The sequence below is a fragment of the Passer domesticus genome, chromosome 8, assembly GCF_036417665.1.
Source record: "Passer domesticus isolate bPasDom1 chromosome 8, bPasDom1.hap1, whole genome shotgun sequence".
NCBI classification, from domain to species: domain Eukaryota; kingdom Metazoa; phylum Chordata; class Aves; order Passeriformes; family Passeridae; genus Passer; species Passer domesticus.
Window position 1 is genome coordinate 4686782 of NC_087481.1, and position 20036 is coordinate 4706817.

The 20036-nt window shown below is 52.2% G+C and overlaps 1 protein-coding gene across 1 annotated transcript in view; it reads left to right on the plus strand.

Annotated features, from left to right (window-relative positions):
* The first annotated feature begins 3804 nt into the window (after window positions 1-3804).
* The window catches only part of LOC135305610 (zinc finger protein 850-like), a 179042-nt gene continuing 162810 nt past the window's right edge, over window positions 3805-20036 (plus strand). The window contains 2 exon segments of the mRNA XM_064429346.1: window positions 3805-4363; window positions 16299-16886. Coding sequence (XP_064285416.1) covers window positions 3805-4363; window positions 16299-16886 — 1147 coding nt within the window.

Below are 20036 nucleotides of genomic sequence, written 5' to 3' on the forward strand. Positions count from 1 at the left end.
ACCCAAGGGACAGCACTGAGAGCTTCCGCAGAGCTGCCAAGATGGACAAGCCTGGGCACATCTGACTGACAGGGCAGCACTTCAGACTAGAAAAGCCCCGTCCCAAATTTTAGCAGCAGCATCTCCTGACATTTCCCTTCTTGTGGAGTGTGGAGATTCCTCCCCGCAGTGGAGACACTGCTCAAGGTCACAGCTCCAGGCTGAGCCAAAGGACTCAGTCCCACCATCATTGTTCTGCTTAATTACTAGTTTTGCTTTAATAAAATTGCTTTGAAATCACTGCCTAGTGCTCTATACAATATGTTACAGCTCTTATACCTTAGAATAAATATTTCTGATTATTTTGAAGATAATTGTTTCTAATCATTACCATTATAGAATATATATATATATATAAATATAAATACCTCCAGCTTGCCAGCCTTAATTCTGTGTGACAAATTCTATAAAGGTCTAATTCCACCTTTATAATTCTTTACATAAAAATTCTTGAAAAGTCTAGGGCTGGGGTTGGAACCAGCTGTTCTAAGGCTCCTCTCACACCAGGGATTAACAAATCCTGGAGGTCCTTGGGGGTATTTGGGAAACTGTGGGGCCTATTAGGGCTCCTTTCTGCACCTCGAGACCCAACAGGAGCCTCTGTAATAAACTTTGCCTGAAGCTCCCACTCTGCCAGGAACCTCTGTGAATGGGACATCCCAGCTCTTTGGCAGCCTGGGGACTCCTGGGATTTCACCATGGAATGGCTGTGACTGCCTCTGAGCACAGGGCTCCTTACCATCCCCAGAAATCCCTGAGAGGTGTCCATGGAGCCCCTGTCTCTGCCTGTGACATTCCAGCTCTTGAACAGCCTGGAGACTTGGAAAGTCCCCATGGAACCCCTCTGAGGGCCTGTGACAAATCTGATCCTTAGCAGGCAACCATCACCTGGACCCTGTTGGAATGGGTCATGGGATCCCAGATCCACAGAACTGGCTGAGCTGGGAGGGACCCATCAGGATCCTGGAGTCCAACTGCTGGCCCTGCACAGGACACCCCAACAATGCCAGCCTGGGCCTGGCAGCGCTGTCCAAATGCTGCTGGAGCTCAGAGAGCCCTGGAGCTGGGAGCCTTCCCTGGGGAGCCTGGGCAGTGCCCCAGCAGCCTCTGGGCAAAAACCTTTTCCTGAGATCCAACCTGAGCCTGCCCTGACTCAGCTGCAGCCGTTCCCTCCAGTCCTGTCCCTGGGCACCAGAGGGAAGACCAGGGGTCACACCAGGGCTGAGAGGGATAGAGACCCCCACGGCCTCCCCAGGGATGAGAAGGTCGGAGAGTCCCCCCAACCCCGAGCACCCTCAGTGGTGAGAGGGACGCAGAGCCCCTGGTCCCCAGCCCTGCACAAGCATTCCCTGAGGCCAGTGGGATGGAGACCCCTGAGCATCCCCCAGGGCGAGGGGACAGAGAATGCCCTGAGCACCCCATTGGCATGGGGCTGAGAGGGACGGAGAGCCCCCAGGCATTCCCTAGGGTGAGAATGATGGAGACGCCCTGGGGAATGGGCTGGGGTGACTAGGACAGGGACACCCCCTGGGGGACAGGGACACCCCCTCAAGAACGGCCTGGGGTGAGAGGGACAACCCTCCCCAAGCCCTTCCCAAGCATTCCCCAGGGTGAGAGGCACAGAGACCCTTCCAGCGTCCCCTGAGCACTGGACAAAATAAACTTGGCAGAAATCAAACTTCAATCTGCATAAATCACTTTGATGAAGATTTGATTTTCTCACAAGTCACATGTGAGGAAAATACAAATAAATCCCAAACATTAATAAACCAACAACAGAAGCAATTCTGTGTCAATTCCAAATTTCATTGGTTCCTGCACAGCTCCAGCTCAGCTGCTGGAAGATTCTGATTAAAAAAAAAAAAAAAAAAAGAAAAAAAAGAAAAAGAAAAAGTGAAAATTTGACCCAATACAGATTATTGAAAGGAAGGAAAAAATCTGTGTGGCTGTGACAAAGGTGACAGGAACACAGAAAATAATGATTCTCACATTTGGCAAAGTCCCCAAGCCTCAGAATTTTGGAGTTATTCGGGAATTTAGCTACTTGAGCTGGGCTTCTTCTGGGACGTTTAGTAGCCTTGTGTTCCTCAACCTGAATGAACCTTGTCAGCCTCAATGGTAACATTTGCTCACTTTCCTCCAGTGATTTAACAAACATTTCATGGAAAGACAACAAAATATTTTCTTTACACTGGCCACCCACAACATCCATTTTCCTCATCAGTTCTCCCACAAGTCGCTCAGAGGAATTTGCATCCAAGTTTCCAAGAGTTCCTCTGGAAAGAAAGAGCCCTCCTCCCACAGAGGAGGGAACCATGCTGCTGACAAAGGCACTTGGGGTCAGACAACACTGCCTAAACGCACTGTGTCAAAATATTATATACAATCTGGTTAAGAAAATTGTTAGAGAGATGCCTCTGTCCCAATTAAGGTGCTAACGAGACCAAATGCAAAGTGGATTTTATTGAACAGTAAATGTGAGGTAGAGAGAGATGGAATAAAAGAGAAAAAAGGGGAGAGGGCAAGAGAGTGACAGGGACAGAGACCTCCCCTGGGGTGGGGCAAGTGTGACATTGTCCCCTGTGTGTGAGGCCTTCTCAGGGAGAGGGCTTTACACCTGAGCCAGTTTGGGTAAGGGGGGTGGTGTTCACCCCCCGAGCAGGGATTACTCCACTGTTTCAGGTTGCAGTGCAAGATGTAACCAAATGCATGTTTTCCATCTTCACCTTTAGAAACTGTTGTAAACAGGCGGGGCAGTGTTCTTTATCTCTTCCATGACTCAGCCCTGATAATCCCTCCAGGAGCTCCCTTCAGTGAATGGGCCATTGAGTGTCCCTGCAGGACTGATAAAATGACATCATCCCATTGTGGGATTCTCCGCCCAGGGGGAGGAGCCAACCATTCCTACCTGGATATAAGCTGAGGCTTACAGCACCAGGAGCACCTTGGCTACTGGATTCCCAGAGGACAAGAGCTCCATCACCACCACTGGACTTTCAGAGGAAGACTAGACCCTTCTACAGATCTGCTTTGACAGAATTATGATCATCACTGCAACAGGACTGCAGCCACCATTTAATGGGACTCCTACCAGCACCCTGAGCAACAGGGTATCAGGTGATATCCTGACTCTGTCGGTTTAAGGCAGTGTTTCTGAATCATTGCCTTGATCTTAATTTTCTTATTAAATTGTAATTCTGGCTTAAAATCTCCCCCTGGTTTGCCTTCATACCAGTACAAAACTCAATGCACTAATCTCTTGTTTTCCTCCCAAAACAGAATTTCACATCCCAAACCTACTGCCAGATGGAGGAGATGGCTGTGAGGAAGTGGAAGATGCCTTGAGACACTCAGGCAGGTGAGGAGGAAGTCAGGACCCTTTCCCCCCTCTCTCCTGCTTCATCTCCCTGCCCAGCACAGCCCAAGTCTGCAGGACAGCCACACTGCCAACACCGTCCTGCCAGGGATGCACTGGGGGGATTTCCTTCCCCTCCCCTCTGGCACGGAGGCAAATCCCATCCTCTCCTTGCCCTGTCTTCCTCAGACAACAAGCTGAGAACAGAGACCAGGGAGGACAAATCCCCATGGCAGAACCTCATGGAAGAGGCAGATTTGAGCGGCTCCATGGCACAGGAATTTAACAAGGAGGAAAATTCCCTGAGATCCCGCAGGAGGAGGGGCTTCAAACCCAGCCCAGTGTGCTCTGAGGAGGAAAGACCCACCCTGTGCCAGGAAGGTGGACAGAGCTTCAGCCAGGGCTTGGAGATGGTGGTCCATGAGCAGCTTCATGATGGGGAGAAGCCCTACAAGAGCTTGGAGTGTGGGAAGAGCTTCAGGCAGAGCAGCACCCTGATCAGCCACCAGATGATCCACACTGGGAAATGGGTCTGTGAGTGTGGGGAATGTGGGAAGGGCTTCAGCTGCAGCTCAAAACTTGTCAGGCATCAACGCATCCACACTGGGGAGAGGCCCTACGAGTGTCCTGAGTGCCAGAAGAGGTTTCACACCAGCTCCAATCTCCTCCAGCACCAGCGGATTCACACAGATGAGAGGCCCTTCCACTGCTCTGACTGTGGGAAGAGCTTCAAGTACAACTCCTACCTCATGAAGCACCAGCACATCCACACTGGGGAGAGGCCCTACGAGTGTCCCCAGTGTGGGAAGAGGTTTCACATGAGCTCCAATCTCCTCCAGCACCAGCGGATTCACACGGATGAGAGGCCCTTCCGCTGCTCTGACTGCGGGAAGGGCTTCAACCGCAACTCCCACCTCGTCACCCACCAGCGTATCCATACTGGGGAGAGGCCCTACGAGTGTCCCCAGTGTGGGAAGAGCTTCAGACAGAGCTCTCATTTGAGCAGACACCAACACAGTCACCAGTAAGAGAAGACATGCAAATGCTGCAACTGTAGGAAGAGCTTTGTGCACTGCTCCAACTTCATCCCCCATGGGAGAACCACGTTTGGAAGGGCCCTGGTGATACGTGTTCACTGTGATCCATGCTGGGAAGACACCTGTTCGTTTTCCTGCCCCTGCCAATGACATGATGTGACACTGAAGAACATGAGGGTCTGGCCAGGGCTGTGTCATTACATTCACTCTGACCTCAGGTCATTGCCAGGGGCAGGAAAGGGACTCTCTCTCTCTATCTTCCCCTGAGGAGAAGGGTGTCCTTCCCAGGCAGGAGAAAATTATGGCCAGGAGGACTATGTGTTGTAGTTTTCCCTTTTTTAAAACCCTTCTGTTGTCAATATTGTTTCTGTTCCTGTTTGTTCTTTATCCTGTTGCTGTTCCAAATAAATTGTTCTTATCCCAGCCCAGGATGTTTGCCTTTTGTGATTTCCATGGGAGGTGGGAGGGCAGCAAGCGGCAGTGCGGTTTTAGTGGGAGCAGGAAATTGGGGAATCCCATTCCTAAAGGCCAGCCTGTGGAAACCGAGCATCCCAGCTGGTCCCAGCCCTGCTGGTCATGGCAACAGCCTTGGGAGCGGGTCCCTGGCTGGGGCTGTGGGAACCTCTTCCCTCTGGTGCCCAGGGACAGCACTGGAGGGAACAGCTGCAGCTGAGTCGGGGCAGGCTCAGGTTGGATTTCAGGAAAAGGGTTTTCCCCAGAGGCTGCTGGGGCAGTGCCCAGGCTCCCCAGGGAAGGCTCCCAGCTCCAGGGCTCTCTGAGCTCCAGCAGCGTTTGGACAGCACTGCCAGGCCCAGGCTGGCATTGTTGGGGTGTCCTGTGCAGGGCCAGCAGTTGGACTCCAGGATCCTGATGGGTCTCTCCCAGCTCAGCCAATTCTGTGGATCAGGGGGAACAGGGGCCTGGTCATGGTTGCTACGGAAACTGACCATAGGAATGGGGCTGATGATGGTTGCCCACTAAGGGTTAGATTTGTCACAGGCCCTCATAGGGGTTCCATGGGGACTTTCCAAGAGTCTCCAGGCTGTTCAAGAGCTGGAATGTCACAGGCAGAGACAGGGGCTTCATGGAGACCTCCCAGGGGTTTCTGGGGATGGTAAAGAGCCCTGTGCTCAGAGGCAGTCACAGCCATTCCATGGTGACATCCCAGGGCACCTTGGGCTGCTCAGGCACTGATCTGTCACAGGCACTCATGGGGGCTCCACGGTGACATTCCAGGAGTCCCCAGGCTGCCAAAGAACCGGGATGTCCCAGACACTCACAGGGGTTCCTGTCATGGGCACAGTGGGAGCTTCAGGGAAAAGCTTTATTTCTTTTTTGGAGAAATTCCTGCTGAGTCATGACGTGGAGAAATGACACCCGAAATCCCATAATGGATCCTCAAACTCCGGCAGGGCCTCTAGACTTCTAAAATTCCTTCTAATAGCGAAGGCTGGGAGCAGCTGGATCCAATCCCAGCCCCAGACTTTGTCAAAGGTGTAAAAGATTGGACAGGTAGAATTGAACCTTAATTCAATTTGTCCCACAGGATTAACAATGGAATACCAGATATATTTATATAAATTCAGCTCTGATTGATTCTGATCATTATTAGATTACATGCCTTATTTACACCACAGAGTAAATTAAAAAAAAAACCCAGTTATTTACTCCACAATACGGGAACTCTAACAATTATTTGAATATTCGGCTCCAGGAAGCAATTTTGAAGTCAACAGGGCCTTGCTGGAGTTGTTGGAGCCCATTGCAGGCAGAGCCTCCTGCTCCAGCAGGAACTGCCTTTCCTGTGCCATCAGCAGGGCAGGTCCCGCTGCAGAAAAAACCCCAGGCCAGCCCCAGCACAGGGAAGGGCTCAGGCACAAGGGCAGAGTGCCATGCTGGGAGCTGTGCCCGGCAGAGCCTGAGGCACCAAAGGCACCTTGGCAGCAGCAGCTGCTTGCAGGCCATGGCCAGAAGCCTCCCTTGGCAGCCCGGCCTGGTGGCCGGCACTGCAGAGCTGCTGCCTCAGGGCTCATTTCTGCCTGGGCTCTGAAAAGCCACTTCTGCTCCAGGAGCCTGCCTGGGAAGCCATTGGCCCCAGCACCTTGGGCACAAGATATGAATGACAAAACTCTTCATGCCAGCAGAGACAAGGCAGGGGCAGAGGAAAGGGGAGAGCCAGGCCCAGGGGACAGGGCTGCCATGGTGATGGCTGTGAGGTCACTGCCCCTGCAGCAGCCTGGCTGCCCTCAGCAGACATTCTGGCCAGAAGCATCGTGAGGGCACCCAGCACAGCAGAGAACCCCCATGACAGCAATTCTGTTCTTGGGGATGAGGGGGTTTCAATGGGTCAGGTTGTACAAAGCTCCTGCTCTTGGACAATTCCTGTGATGGGGAATGCAGTTCTCTGGAAAAACAGTTGCAGTTTTGTGCCACTGTCATCATTGTAAAATATTTCTCCCTCTAACAAATGTAAATCCACTCTCATTCAGTTGAGCGATATTGACTCCTGTTCTTTTACTGCAAGATGTGGAACAAAATAATGTTGACCAGTATTTTTCCATTTTCACAGACCTTGGAAAGTAACCAAAAATCTCCCAAGATGGGGTTTGGACGCCTCATCGCATAACCAGCAGGTAGAAGGGGGTGGCTCTTGGCTCAGTGGTGTGGAGAATGAGGACAGAACAGGAGCAGCCCGAGAGGGGTTAAAGGGTGGTTTCAGAGAGGCTGGAGTTTTTCTTCTTTGTATAAAACACCCAGAGAAAGAAATAATGGCACCAAGGGTGTGGAGTTCCCCCACCCCAGGAAGCAGGCATTCTACCCAGACAGACAGCATCAAGTGAGGGGCATGATTTAAAGAGGATTCCGCCCCTCCACCCTGTGGGGCACGCCCCTGGAAGCCCAGGAAAAGACACTCCACCCCATCTGGTCAAATAAGGAGTGGCCACAGAAAGTTTTTCCTTTTCTGTAACCTCATTGGTTCAAATTCTACTGCAAAGTCCCTGCCATAGATTTTTCCATTGGTTGTCCTCCTCGATTCACTCCTTTGCAGTCCTCGGCTCCTTCTGCGATTGGACCCTGACCCTAAACTCCACCCCTACCCTGTCATATAAAACCCATGACAAGCCACCACTCCCTCTCCCCCTTCATTTCTTGTCTTGGTACCTGGCACAAAAAAGGATCCTGGGCTTTGCTAAACCAAGACCCATCCTGTTGCCTTCCTTTCCCTGTTGGTCATCGATGCCTGCCTGAGGTCTGAGACTCTGGGGCCTGGGGGAGTTGTTTTGCTGCTTACTGCAGTGGAACACAACAAAAGGGCAGCTGGGGAGGACCAGACATGAAGAGAAAGGAATTTCCTCCCCCAGGGCAGGGCTGTGGTGCAGAAGGAGCCTGGAGCAGCCCAAGGCTTTGTGTGGGCAGGCAGAGGCAGGCAGGAGGCAGAGCTGTCAGCAAAGGAAGGGGCCAGCCAGGTGGGGCAGCGGGGGATGAGGACAGCCTGCAGGGACAGAGGCGCAGGGCAGGGACACCGTAGGACAGCCTGGGCTGCACAGGGCACAGGGATGGGCAGCAGCTGCAAGGCCCTGACAGAGCCAACTTGGGCAGCACTTTGGCCATGGCTGCTGGCCCTGGACCTGAGCCAGGAGCAGGAGACAAGTGACCCTGGCAGGCCTGGGGCCTCATTGCCTCCTTGTCCCTGCTCAGCAGCCTGGCAGGGGCAACCCCATGGTGCTGCCCTTGGCATGGCACATCCCCACATGCCAGTGCCCATCCCGGGAAGAGCCCTGAGCAAGGAGGGAGGAATGGGATCTGCCTGGCCAGGGGCTGGGGCTCAGGCCTTGGGCCTTTGCATTCCTGAAACACATCCAGGTTTGCTCAGCACCAGAGACACCTTTGCTTTGTTTGTCTCCAGCTGTCATCACTGCCTGCAGTGTTCTGCTCTACCTGGAACCTGGGAACACATTCACATGAGTTGTGTCCCTCCTTGGAACCCATTAGAAGTTAAAGAACCTTTGAAGTTTGAATCTGATTTGGAGTTCTTGAGAAGTTCTTTGAGGATACTCTGAGGGACTGAGTCTGATGCAAAGAGCACCAAAGCCCCAGAGGGTCATGAAAGTCCTGCTGCTGTGTCTGTGCTGCTGAGCTGGGCCGGGCTCCTGGCCCAGAGGCAGCTCCTGGCAAGGGCAGCGCTGCAGAGAGACAGCTCTAGCCAGGAGCAGCTCCTGGGCACAGCCCAGCAGGGCTGGGGCACTGCCAGGGCAGCTCAGGGACACCAGCAGGGCACAGCCAGAGCTGACAGGGGCTCAGCACTGGCAGGGGCTGGGGGATGTCCCAGAGGGGGCTGTGTCACAGCAGCACCTCTGTGGCTGTGTCCTAGAGGCACAGAGCAGCTGTGATGTCAGCAAGGGGCTGTGTGACAGCACAGAGTGGGCTGTGTGAGGTCACAGGTTGGGCTATGACATCACAGAGTTTGTTGTGTGAGGTCATTGAGCAGCTACAGCATCATAGAGGGGTAACTGTGTGACATCACAGAGCAGGCTGTGACATCATGACATCGCTGTATGACATCATAGAGCAGGCTGTATGGTCACAGTGTGTGCTGTGACACTACGGAGTGGCAATATGGTATCACAGAGAGGGTTTTGTGACATCACTGAGGGTGTTGTGACATCACAGAGCTGTCTGCAATGTCATAGAGTAGGGTGTGAGGCCATGGAGTAGCCTCTGCCATCACGCAAGGTGGCTCTCTGATATCAGAGAGTGGGATGTGAAATCACAGAGTGAGTGAGTAACATCATAGAGCCAGATGTGACATCACAGAACAGACTGTGACATCACATGGTGACTTTGTGACATCACTGAATCTTCTGTGACATCACAGAGCAGCTTTACGGTATCACAGAGTGATATCCCATCATTGGCCCTGTGATATCATGAAGGGGCTTTGCGACATCACAGAGCAGGCTGTGACATCACAGAGAAGTAGTGTGTCATCAGTGAGTTGCCTGTGACATCATCGAGTAGGCACTGTGACATCATAGAATAGGTTCTGCCATCACAGGGTATCTGTGTGACATCACAGAGGGGATGTGACATCACAGAATGGCTGTGTGACATCCCAGGGTAGGATGTGTAATATCATAATGAGGGCTGTGTCATCACAAAGGGGCTGTGTGTCATCACAGGGGCTGTTTGACATCACAGGATGCTGTGTGACATCACAGGAAGCTGTGTGACATCACAGGGGCTGTGTGATGTCACTGGGGAGGTCACTCTGCCCCAGCCCCCCTCACAGTTCCCCCAGAGCAGTCCAACCCTGCTCGTGCACAGCAGGGTCCCTTGTCCCCCCGGGTCCCCCCGCCCCCGGCGCCACAGCCTCCCCCAGAGGATGTTCCACGAGATCGACCCCAGAGCCTGACACGGGGACGGGGGGCCGGGGCCCTGGGGGGTGGGACAGGGGGACAGGGACCCCCCGGCAGCATCCCTGTGTCCCCCAGGGCCAGAGCCTGGGCCAGGGCTCCTTCACCCTGTTACAAACGAGGGCTTGAGAGCGCTGAAAAAATCCTCGGCAAGGGATCAGCAAAAACCAGATTTAATATTAAGGGACAGCACCACAAAGTTCCTTGGAAAGAGTGACTTTGCTCCTGACTGGACACTTCAGGCACATCAAGGAAACAAAGCAACAACAAAACCAAATCAAATTCAGGCAGTCAAACCAGAAATGAACCATGAACAGTCCCTGTGTGTGTGCGCGTGTGTGTGTGCGTGACATAAGGACAGTGAGGGCAAGGATAAAAGGAATACAGCCTAAAAGCTGAACAGAGCTCAAAGTTAACAGGAGTTAACTTATAACTTAACCTTAACTGATACCTTACACATCAGAGTTTAGCAAAAGAACAGCACATAACAGTATTTAACCTAACTTACAATGGCTTATAGGTCATTATAAGTTAGTTTAAATATGACTTAGTAATTTAACAGAGGAATAACACTTAATAATATTTAACTTAGCTTATAACTTAAACTTAACAACTTAGCAAAAGAACAACACTTAGCAGCATTTAACTTAGCGTAGACCTCGTGACTTAACCTGACTTACAGGCCTGACTGACTCAGCTATCCAAGGTATTCAAGCCCCTCCGAGAGCAGCATTTCTGCCACATTTCCCCAGCACAGGCACTCCTGTGTGCACACAGACACAAAGAGTCAGTGCAAGGCACCTGTGAGAAATTCCCCTGAGGGCAGGAAATGCTCCCTGTGGATGCTTTGGCATCTCCCCAGCGGGTGAAGGGTTGAGCCTGGAGGAGTGGGGGGATCGGCCCAGGCTCCCTCGTTGTTCAGGATCCCCGAGTGCAGCAAACGGGAGAGTTCCCGGCTGGGAGAGGCCCCACTCAGAGGGAGTCGCTGGCCCAGGAGAGCTCCAAGGGGCTCCTTTTGCAGCGCTGTTTGTAGGGCCCCAAGAGAGGGGCTGCAGTCACAGCAATGGTTCATCCTGGCTGCACTTGGCATCAACAGCTTTCTTTGGCACTGTGAGAACAGGCATGTTGTGCCACTGAGGGAACAAAACCAGTTCCCAGGGCTGCTCCTACAGCAACCAGGAGCTGGTTGGGCAGCAGCAGAGCCTGGAGCAGACAGTGTTTGTGCTGAGCTGCAGAGGAGCTGAGCCCAGGGGCTGTTGGCCAAGGCCGAGGCCCAAAGAGCATTTCTGAGCTGGCAGGGCAGCCTGAGAAGGGGAGGGGGGAATGCAGCAGCACAGGGTCCATGGAACCAAGGGACCATGGTGACACTGTGGGGCCCTGTGAGACCAAGGGACCATTGTGACACTGTGGGGCCCTGTGAGATCAGGGGGCCATTGTGAAACTGTGGGGCATCATGGAAAATTGTGGAGATAATTGTGACGTTGCAAGGCCTCATGGAACCATGGAGAGACCATTAAGACTCATCACAGCCTCATGGAACCAGGGGGCCATTGTGACACTGTGAGGGGACTCATGGGATCATGGAGACCATTGTGACACCATGAGGGCCCATGGAATAAGCAAAGCTTTGTGACGCTGTGAGGCCTCATGGAACCAGTGAGACCACTGTGATCCTGGGGGTCCCCACAGAACCAAGAGGACCATTGTGGTACTGTGGGGTCTTGTAAAACCAAGAGGCCTTTGTGACACTGCAGAACTGCATGGAACCAAAGCTCCAGCGTGACACAGAGGGGACTCATGTCATCAGAGGTCCATTGTCACACTGTGGAGCTAATGGAGACTATTGTGACACTTCAAAACCCCAGGATCCAGAGGTCCATTATGACATTGGAGGGCTCATGGAACCAAGGGAACATGGAACAGGTTTGGCTGGTTTGGCCTCACAGGGGCTGCCAGACAGCTGATCTTGGCAGGTTAAGGGTCTGTTCTCAACTGCTTTTCAAATACTGGGGCTCTGTGCTTTCCTTCCTATGGAAAAGATCTGTCCTTCTTCTCCAGGCACCCATGCCCAGAATTGGGATTTCACCTCCAAATTTCCTTATATCCAGGGAATGTTCCCATTGGAATATTGCCAGGACAAGTCTTGCTGGCAGTGATTTCTCATATGTCCCCAAAACACTGGGGAAGGATCTGTGCTCTTCTTCCGATGGGAAAGAACTCTCCTGCTTCCCCAGCCGCAATGGCTGAGAGGCTTCCACCTCCAAAATTCCTAAAATTCAAAGACTGCTCCCAGACAAAATCTGCCATTCCTGATAAGGCTGGATGGCCTTGGACTAGTGAGACTCTCACCTGCCTTCTAAACACTGGGGCTCTGTGCTTTCCTTCCTATGGAAAAGAACTGTCCTTCTTGTCCAGGTGCCCATGGCCAGAGTCAGGATTTCACCTCCAACATTCCCTACTGTGACAGACTGAAGGAGATTGCTGGCTTCAAATTTCATTTGAAGCAGAGGAAGGGGCAGGTCCAGCCTTGCCCTGCCCTGGAACCTCAGCACTGCCCTGCCCTGGAACCCCAATCCCCCCAGAGCCTCTATCCCAGCCCAGCAGTGGCTGCCAGTCCCTGGCACAGCACAGGCAATGCTCCACAGCCACCTCTGCAGCCCCCAGCCCAGCTCCTGAATGTCTCCTTGGGAGGTCTGGGCATGTAGAAGAATGAGCCCCTTGAGGACTGACCCTGTTTGCACAAGCCGCTCCTCATCCCCAGCCTCACCATGTCTGGGATGCATGGCTCCTCCCTCTGGGCAGAGCACCTCACAGTGGGATGATGTAATTTTTATCAGTCCTGCAGTGACACTCAATGGCCCATTAACAAAAGATATCTCCCTGGAGGGAGGATTGATTTGTTGAAGAGATAAAGAAAACTGCCCAATTAGCAGAATATAACTGCCCTACCTCTGACAGATGGCAAATACAATACACGCATTGTCTTTCAATCCAGAACAACAGGATTTCAAATTAATAGAATGTAACTTAACATGGCTCAAACCTAACAATAATGAAGTTCAACTTTGCTTAATCTTATCAACCCTGAATTTACATTAAATTAAACATCACAGAATCAAAAATTAATATCATTAGAAGTTATACATACAACAAAATTTAACTTATTCTGATGCTCTTAATGGAAATAAGGCACTGAAAAAGTTGAACAATCTGGGATTGAAATAACAGCATGATGCATTTACTGGAGGGATTAAAAGGATGTAATGAGTGTGTCATGATTTCATGTAATTTAGTTTTTAGAGAAGCCCATGGCAGCCACAAATTTTATGCAAGCATAAATTTACTAAGACCTTTTAAAGTGCAGTTTTACTGAAAGAAACAACAATGTGGAATTCGGCAATCTGCCCAGCAAACCAGCAGCTTCTTGAAATTGTATTTAGTGTCATTCCAGATGGTCAATTTACCAGCATTTCTGTTAAAGAACCTCCAGCCAGTGCCGTGGTGGGGGGGCCTGGTGGAGCCGCGCCGGGGGCTCGGGGGAACCGCGCCGGGAGCAGCCGAGCCACGCACCCCAAACCACCCATGGTACCTCCTCCTGCCCCAGAGCCTGTGAATGTGCCTCCGTGCCAGAGGGAAGGGGCAGGAGATCCCCCAGTGCATACCCAGCAGGACGGCATTGGCACTGGGGTTGTCCTGCAGCCAGGGGCCATGCTGGGCTGGGAGATGGAGCAGGAGAGAGGGGGAAAGGGGCACTGACTTCCTCCTCACCTGCCTGAGTGTCTCGGGGCATCTTTCTCTTCCCTGCAGCCTTCTCCTCCACTGGGCCAAGGTTTGGTAATGGGAAATCCTGCTTTGGCGAAAAACAAGGGATGAGCACAGTGAGTCTGAAGGTCCTCTGCCCAAGTCCATCTCTAGAAGTCGCCTGGTGTCCATAAAAACCTTCAAAAAGAGGAAGTGAATAAAAAAAAAAAGGCACCAGGAGTGTCCCATTTCCAGTCTCATCCCTCTGGGTCTCTGGTGGTGCCTCCTGTCATGGCTGCTGAGGATCCCCGGCCTCCCCAGGGATGAGAAGGTCAGAGTTCCCCCAGCCTTAAGCACCCTCAGCGGTGAGAGGGACACAGAGCCCCTGGTCCCTAACCCTGCACAAGCATTCCCTGAGGCCAGCAGGATGGAGAGACACCAGAGCAACCACCAGGGCAAGGGGACAGAAACCCCTGAGCATCCCCTGGGCTGAGAGGGACAGAGACTGCCCCAAGCACCCCTTGGCATGGGGGTGAGCACCCCACTTCCTGGGGTGAGAATAATGGAGACCCACTGGGGAATGGCCTGGGGTGACAGGGACAGGGACAACCCTCCCATGCCCCTCCCAAGCATGGCCCAGGGCGAGAGGCGCAGAGACCCCTTCAGCATCCCCTGGGCACTGGACAAAATAAACTTGGCATCAATTAAATTTAACGCTGCATAAATCACTTGGATGAAGATTTGATTTTCTCACAAGTCACATGAGAGGAAAAACCAAATAAATCCCAAAGATTAATAAACCAACAATAGAAGGAATTCTGTGGCAATTCCAAGTCTCATCAGTTCCTGTACAACCCCAGCTCAGCTGCTGGCAGTTTCCCAAAAAAGAAAAGTGGAAATCTGGCCCAATACAGATTATTAAAAGGAAGGGAAAGCACTGTGGAGCTGTCATGAGTGTGACAGGGACGAAGAGAATAATGATTCTCACATTTGGCAAAGTCCCCAAGCCTCTGAATTTGGGAGTTATTTGGGAATTTAGCTCCTTGAGCTGGGCACTTCTAGCAGCATTGTGTTCCACATCTTGAGGTGAATGAACCTTGTCAGCCTCACTGGTATCATTTGCTCACATTCCTCCAGTGATTTGAACAAACGTTTCAAAGATGGACAACAATATATTTTCTTTACACTGGCCACCCACAACAGCCATTTTCCTCATCAGTTCTCCCACAAGTTGCTCAGAGGAATTTGCATCCAAGTTTCCAAGAGGTTCTCTGGAAAGAAAGAGCCCTCCTCCCACAGAGGAGGGAACCATGCTGTTGTCAAGGTCAGAGAACAGTGCCTGAACTCACTGTGCCAAAATATTGTACACAATCTGGTTAAGAAAATTGTTAGCGATTCCTCTGCCCCAGTTTAGGTGCTAAGGAGACCAAATGCAAAATAGATTTTATTGAACAGTCAATGTGAGGTAGGGAGAGATGGAATAAAAGAGAAAAAAGGGGGAGGGCAAGAGAGTGACAGGGACAGAGACCTCCCCTGGGCTGGGGCAAGTGTGACATTGTCCCCTGTGTGTGAGGCCTTCCTGGGGTGGGGGTTTTACACCTGAGCCAGTTTGGGTAGGGGGGGTGGTGTTCACACCCCCAGCAGGGATTACCCCACTGTTTCAGGCTGCAGTGCAAGATGTAACCAAATGCATGTTTTCAATCACCACCTTCAGAAACTGTTATAAGCAGTGTTCTTTATCTCTTCCAGGACTCAGCCCTGATAACGCCCTCCAGGGGCTCTCTTCTGTGAATGGACCATTGAGTGTCCCTGCAGGACTGGTAAAATGACATCATCCCATTGTGGGATGCTCCGCCCAGGGGGAGGAGCCGAGCATTCCTACCTGGATATAAGCTGAGACTTACAGCACCAGGAGCACCTTGGCTACTGGATTCCCAGAGGACAAGAGCTCCATCACCACTACTGGACCTTCAGAGGAAGACCAGACCCTTCTAAGGATCACTGCTTTGACAGAATCACGATCATCACTGCAACAGGACTGCAGCCACCATTTAATGGGACTACTCCCACCACCCTGACCAACAGGGTGGCAGGTTATATCCTGACTGTGTCAGTTTAAGGCAGTGTTTCTGTATCATTGCCTTGATCTTAATTTTCTTCTTAAATTGTAATTCTGGCTTAGACTCCCCTCCTGGTTTGCCCTCAAACCTGTACAAAACTCAATGCACTCATCTCTTGTTTTCCTCCCAAACCAGAATTTCCCATCTCAAAACCACTGCCAGATGGAGAAGAAGGCTGCGAGGAAGAGGAAGATGTCCCAGGACCACCAGGTAGGTGAGGAGGAAGTCAGTGCCTCTTTCTCTCTCTCTCTGGCTCCATCTCCCAGCTCTGCATGGCCCGTAGCTGCAGGACAACCCCTCTGCCTTGGCCATCCTGCTGCGGATGCACTGCAGGTATCTCGTTCCCTTTCTCTCTGGCATGGAGGCAAAGCCCATCCACTCCTTCTCCTTCATCCCCCAGACAAGAAGCTGAGGACGGAGACTGGAGAGGACAAATCTCCACAGCAGAACCTCGTGGAAGAAGCAGTTTTGAAGGACTCCATGGCACAGGAATCGAACAGGGAGGTAAAGCCCAAGAGATCCCACAGGATGAGGGCCTCCAAACCCAGCCCAGGGTGCTCTGAGGAGGAAAGACCCACCCTGTGCCAGGAAGGTGGACAGAGCTTCAGCCAGGGATCGGAGCTGGTGGTCCAGGAGCAGCTTCATGATGGGGAGAAGCCCTACAAGTGCTTGGAGTGTGGGAAGAGCTTCAGGCAGAGCAGCACCCTGATCCGCCACCAGATGATCCACACTGGGGAATGGCCCTATGAGTGTGGGGAGTGTGGGAAGGGCTTCAGCTACAGCTCAGAACTCGTCAGGCACCAACGCATCCACACTGGGGAGAGGCCCTATGAGTGTCCCCAGTGTCAGAAGAGGTTTCAGACCAGTTCCCATCTCCTCCTGCATGAGCGGATTCACACAGATGAGAGGCCCTTCCGCTGCTCTGACTGCGGGAAGGGCTTCAACCGCAACTCCAATCTCATCAGACACCGGCGCATCCACACTGGGGAGAAGCCCTACCAGTGTCCCCAGTGTGGGAAGAGGTTTCACATGAGCTCCAATCTCCTCCAGCACCAGCGGATTCACACGGATGAGAGGCCCTTCCGCTGCTCTGACTGCGGGAAGGGCTTCAACCGCAACTCCAACCTTGTCACCCACCGGCGTATCCACACTGGGGAGAGGCCCTACGAGTGTCCCCAGTGTGGGAAGAGCTTCAGACAGAGCTCTCATTTGAGCAGACACCAACACAGTCACCAGTAAGGGAAGATATGCAAATGCTGCAACTGCAGGAAGAGCTTTGGGCACTGCTCCAACTTCATCCCCCACGGGAGAACCATGTTTGGAAGGGCCCTGGTGATACGTGTTCACTGTGATCCATGCTGGGAAGACACCTGTTTGTTTTCCTGCCCCTGCCAATGACATGATGTGAGCCTGAAGAACATGAGGGTCTGGCCAGGGCTGTGTCATTACATTCACTCTGACCTCAGGTCATTGCCAGGGGCAGGAAAGGGACTCTCTCTCTCTATCTCTCCCTGAGGAGAAGGGTGTCCTTACCAGGCAGGAGAAAATTATGGCCAGGAAGATACCGTTGTGTTGTAGTTTTCCCTTTTTAAAAACCCTTCTGTTGTCAATATTGTTTCTGTTCCTGTTTGTTCTTTATCTCGTTGCTGTTCCAATAAATTGTTCTTATCGCAGCCTGGGATCTTTGCCTTTTGTTATTTCCATGGGAGGTGGGAGGGCAGCAAGTGGCAGCATGGTTTTAGCAGGAGCAGGAAATTGGGGAATCCCATTCCTAAACTCTGGCCCATGGAAACCAAACATCCCAGCTGGTCCCAGCCCTGGTGGCCATGGCAGCAGCCTTGGGAGCAGGTCCCTGGCTGGGGCTGTGGGAACCTCTTCCCTCTGGTGCCCAGGGACAGGACTGGAGGGAACGGCTGCAGCTGAGTCGGGGCAGGCTCAGCTTGGATCTCAGGAAAAGGTTTTTGCCCAGAGGCTGCTGGGGCACTGCCCAGGCTCCCCAGGGAAGGCTCCCAGCTCCAGGGCTCTCTGAGCTCCAGGAGCGTTTGGACAGCGCTGCCAGGCCCAGGCTGGCATTGTTGGGGTGTCCTGTGCAGGGCCAGCAGTTGGACTCCAGGATCCTGATGGGTCCCTCCCAGCTCAGCCAATTCTGTGGATCTGGGATCCCATGACCCATAGCAACAGGGTCCTGGTGGTGGTTGCCCACTAAGGATCAGATTTGTCACAGGCTCTCAGAAGGATTCCATGGGGACTTTCCAAGAGTCTCCAGGCTGTTCAAGTGCTGGAATGTCACAGCCAGAGACAGGGGCTCCATGGACACCTCCCAGGGTTTTCTGGGGATGATAAAGAGCCCTGTGCTCAGAGGCAGTCACAGCCATTCCATGGTGACATCCCAGGGCACCTTGGGCTGCAAAGGCACCCATCTGTCACAGGCACTCATGGGGGCTCCATGGTGACATCCCAGGAGTCCCCAGGCTGCCAAAGAGCTGGGATGTCCCAGACACTCACAGGGTTTCCTGTAATGGGCACAGTGGGAGCTTCAGGCAAAAGCTTTATTTCTTTATTGGAGAAACTGCTGCTGAGTCATGAGATGGAGAAATGACCCGCAACAGCCACCATGGATCCTCAAACTCCTGCAGGGCCCCTAGACTTCCAAAATTTATTTTATTACAGGAGAGTGGGGGTAGCTGGATCCAATCCCAGCCCCAGACTTTGTCAAAGGTGTAAAAGATTGGACAGGTGAAATTGAACCTTAATGTAATTTGTCCCACAGGATTATCGATGGAATTCTAGATAAATTTACATAAATATAGCTCTGATTGATTCTGATCATGATTTGACAGAATGGTTTGTTTGCACCACAGATTAAATTAAAAAAAAAAGAGTTATTTACTCCACAGTATAGGAGCTATAACAATTATTAGAATATAGTGCTCTAGGAAGCAATTTTGATGTCAACAGGGCCTGGCTGGAGTTGTTGGAGCCCATTGCAGGCAGAGCCTCCTGCTCCAGCAGGAACTGCCTTTCCTGTGCCAGGAGCAGGGCAGGTCCCGCTGCAGGAAAAGCCCCAGGCCAGCCCCAGCACAGGGAAGGGCTCGGGTACAAGGGCAGAGTGCTGTGCTGGGAGCTGTGCCAGGCAGAGCCTGAGGCACCAAAGGCACCTTGGCAGCAGCAGCTGCTTGCAGGCCATGGCCAGAAGCCTCCCTTGGCAGCCTGGCCTGGTGGCCAGCACTGCAGAGCTGCTGCCTCAGGGCTCATTTCTGCCTGGGCTCTGAAAAGCCACTTCTGCTCCAGGAGCCTGCCTGGGAAGCCATTGGCCCCAGCACCTTGGGGACAAGATATGAATGACAAAACTCTTCATGCCAGCAGAGACAAGGCAGGGGCAGAGGAAAGGGGAGAGCCAGGCCCAGGGCACAGGGCTGCCATGGTGATGGCTGTGAGGTCACTGCCCCTGCAGCAGCCTGGCTGCCCTCAGCAGACATTCTGGCCACAAGCGTTGTGAGGGCACCCAGCACATCAGAGAACCCACACAACAGGAATTCTGTCCTTGGGGATGAGGTTGTTTCACTGGGTCAGGCTGCACAAAGCTCCTGCTCTTGGACAATTCCTGTGATTCCTGTGATGGGGAATCCAGTTCTCTGGAAAAACAGTTGCAGTTTTGTGCCACTGTCATCATTGTAAAATATTTCTCCTTCTAACAAATGTAAATCCACCCTCATTCAGTTGAGAGATATTGACTCTTGTTCTTTTACTGCAAGATGTGGGACAAAATAATGATGATCACTATTTTTTCCATTTTCACAGACCTTGGAAAGTAACCAAAAATCTCCCAAGATGGGGTTTGGATGCCTCATCACATAACCAGCAGGTAGAAGGTGGTGGCTCTGGGCTCAGTGGTGTGGAGAATGAGGACAGAACAGGAGCAGCCCGAGAGGGATTGAAGGGTGGTTTCAGAGAGGCTGGAGTTTTTCTTCATTGTATAAAACACCCAGAGAAAGAAATAATGGCACCAAGGGTTTGAAGGTCCCCCGCCCCAGGAAGCAGGGATTCTCCCCAAACAGAGAGCATCAAGTGAGGAGCGTGATTTAAAGAGGATTCTGCCCCTCCACTCTGTTGGATGTGCCCCTGGAAGCCCAGGAAATGACACTCCAGCCCATCTGGTCAAAAAAGGAGTGGCCACAGAACATTTTTCCTTTTCTGTATTCTCATTGGTCCAAATTCTACTGCAAAGTCCCCGCCATAGATTTTTCCATTGGTTGTCCTCCTCTATCCACTCCTTTGCAGTCCCCTGCTCCTTCTGCTATTGGACCCTGACCCTAAATTCCACCCCTAC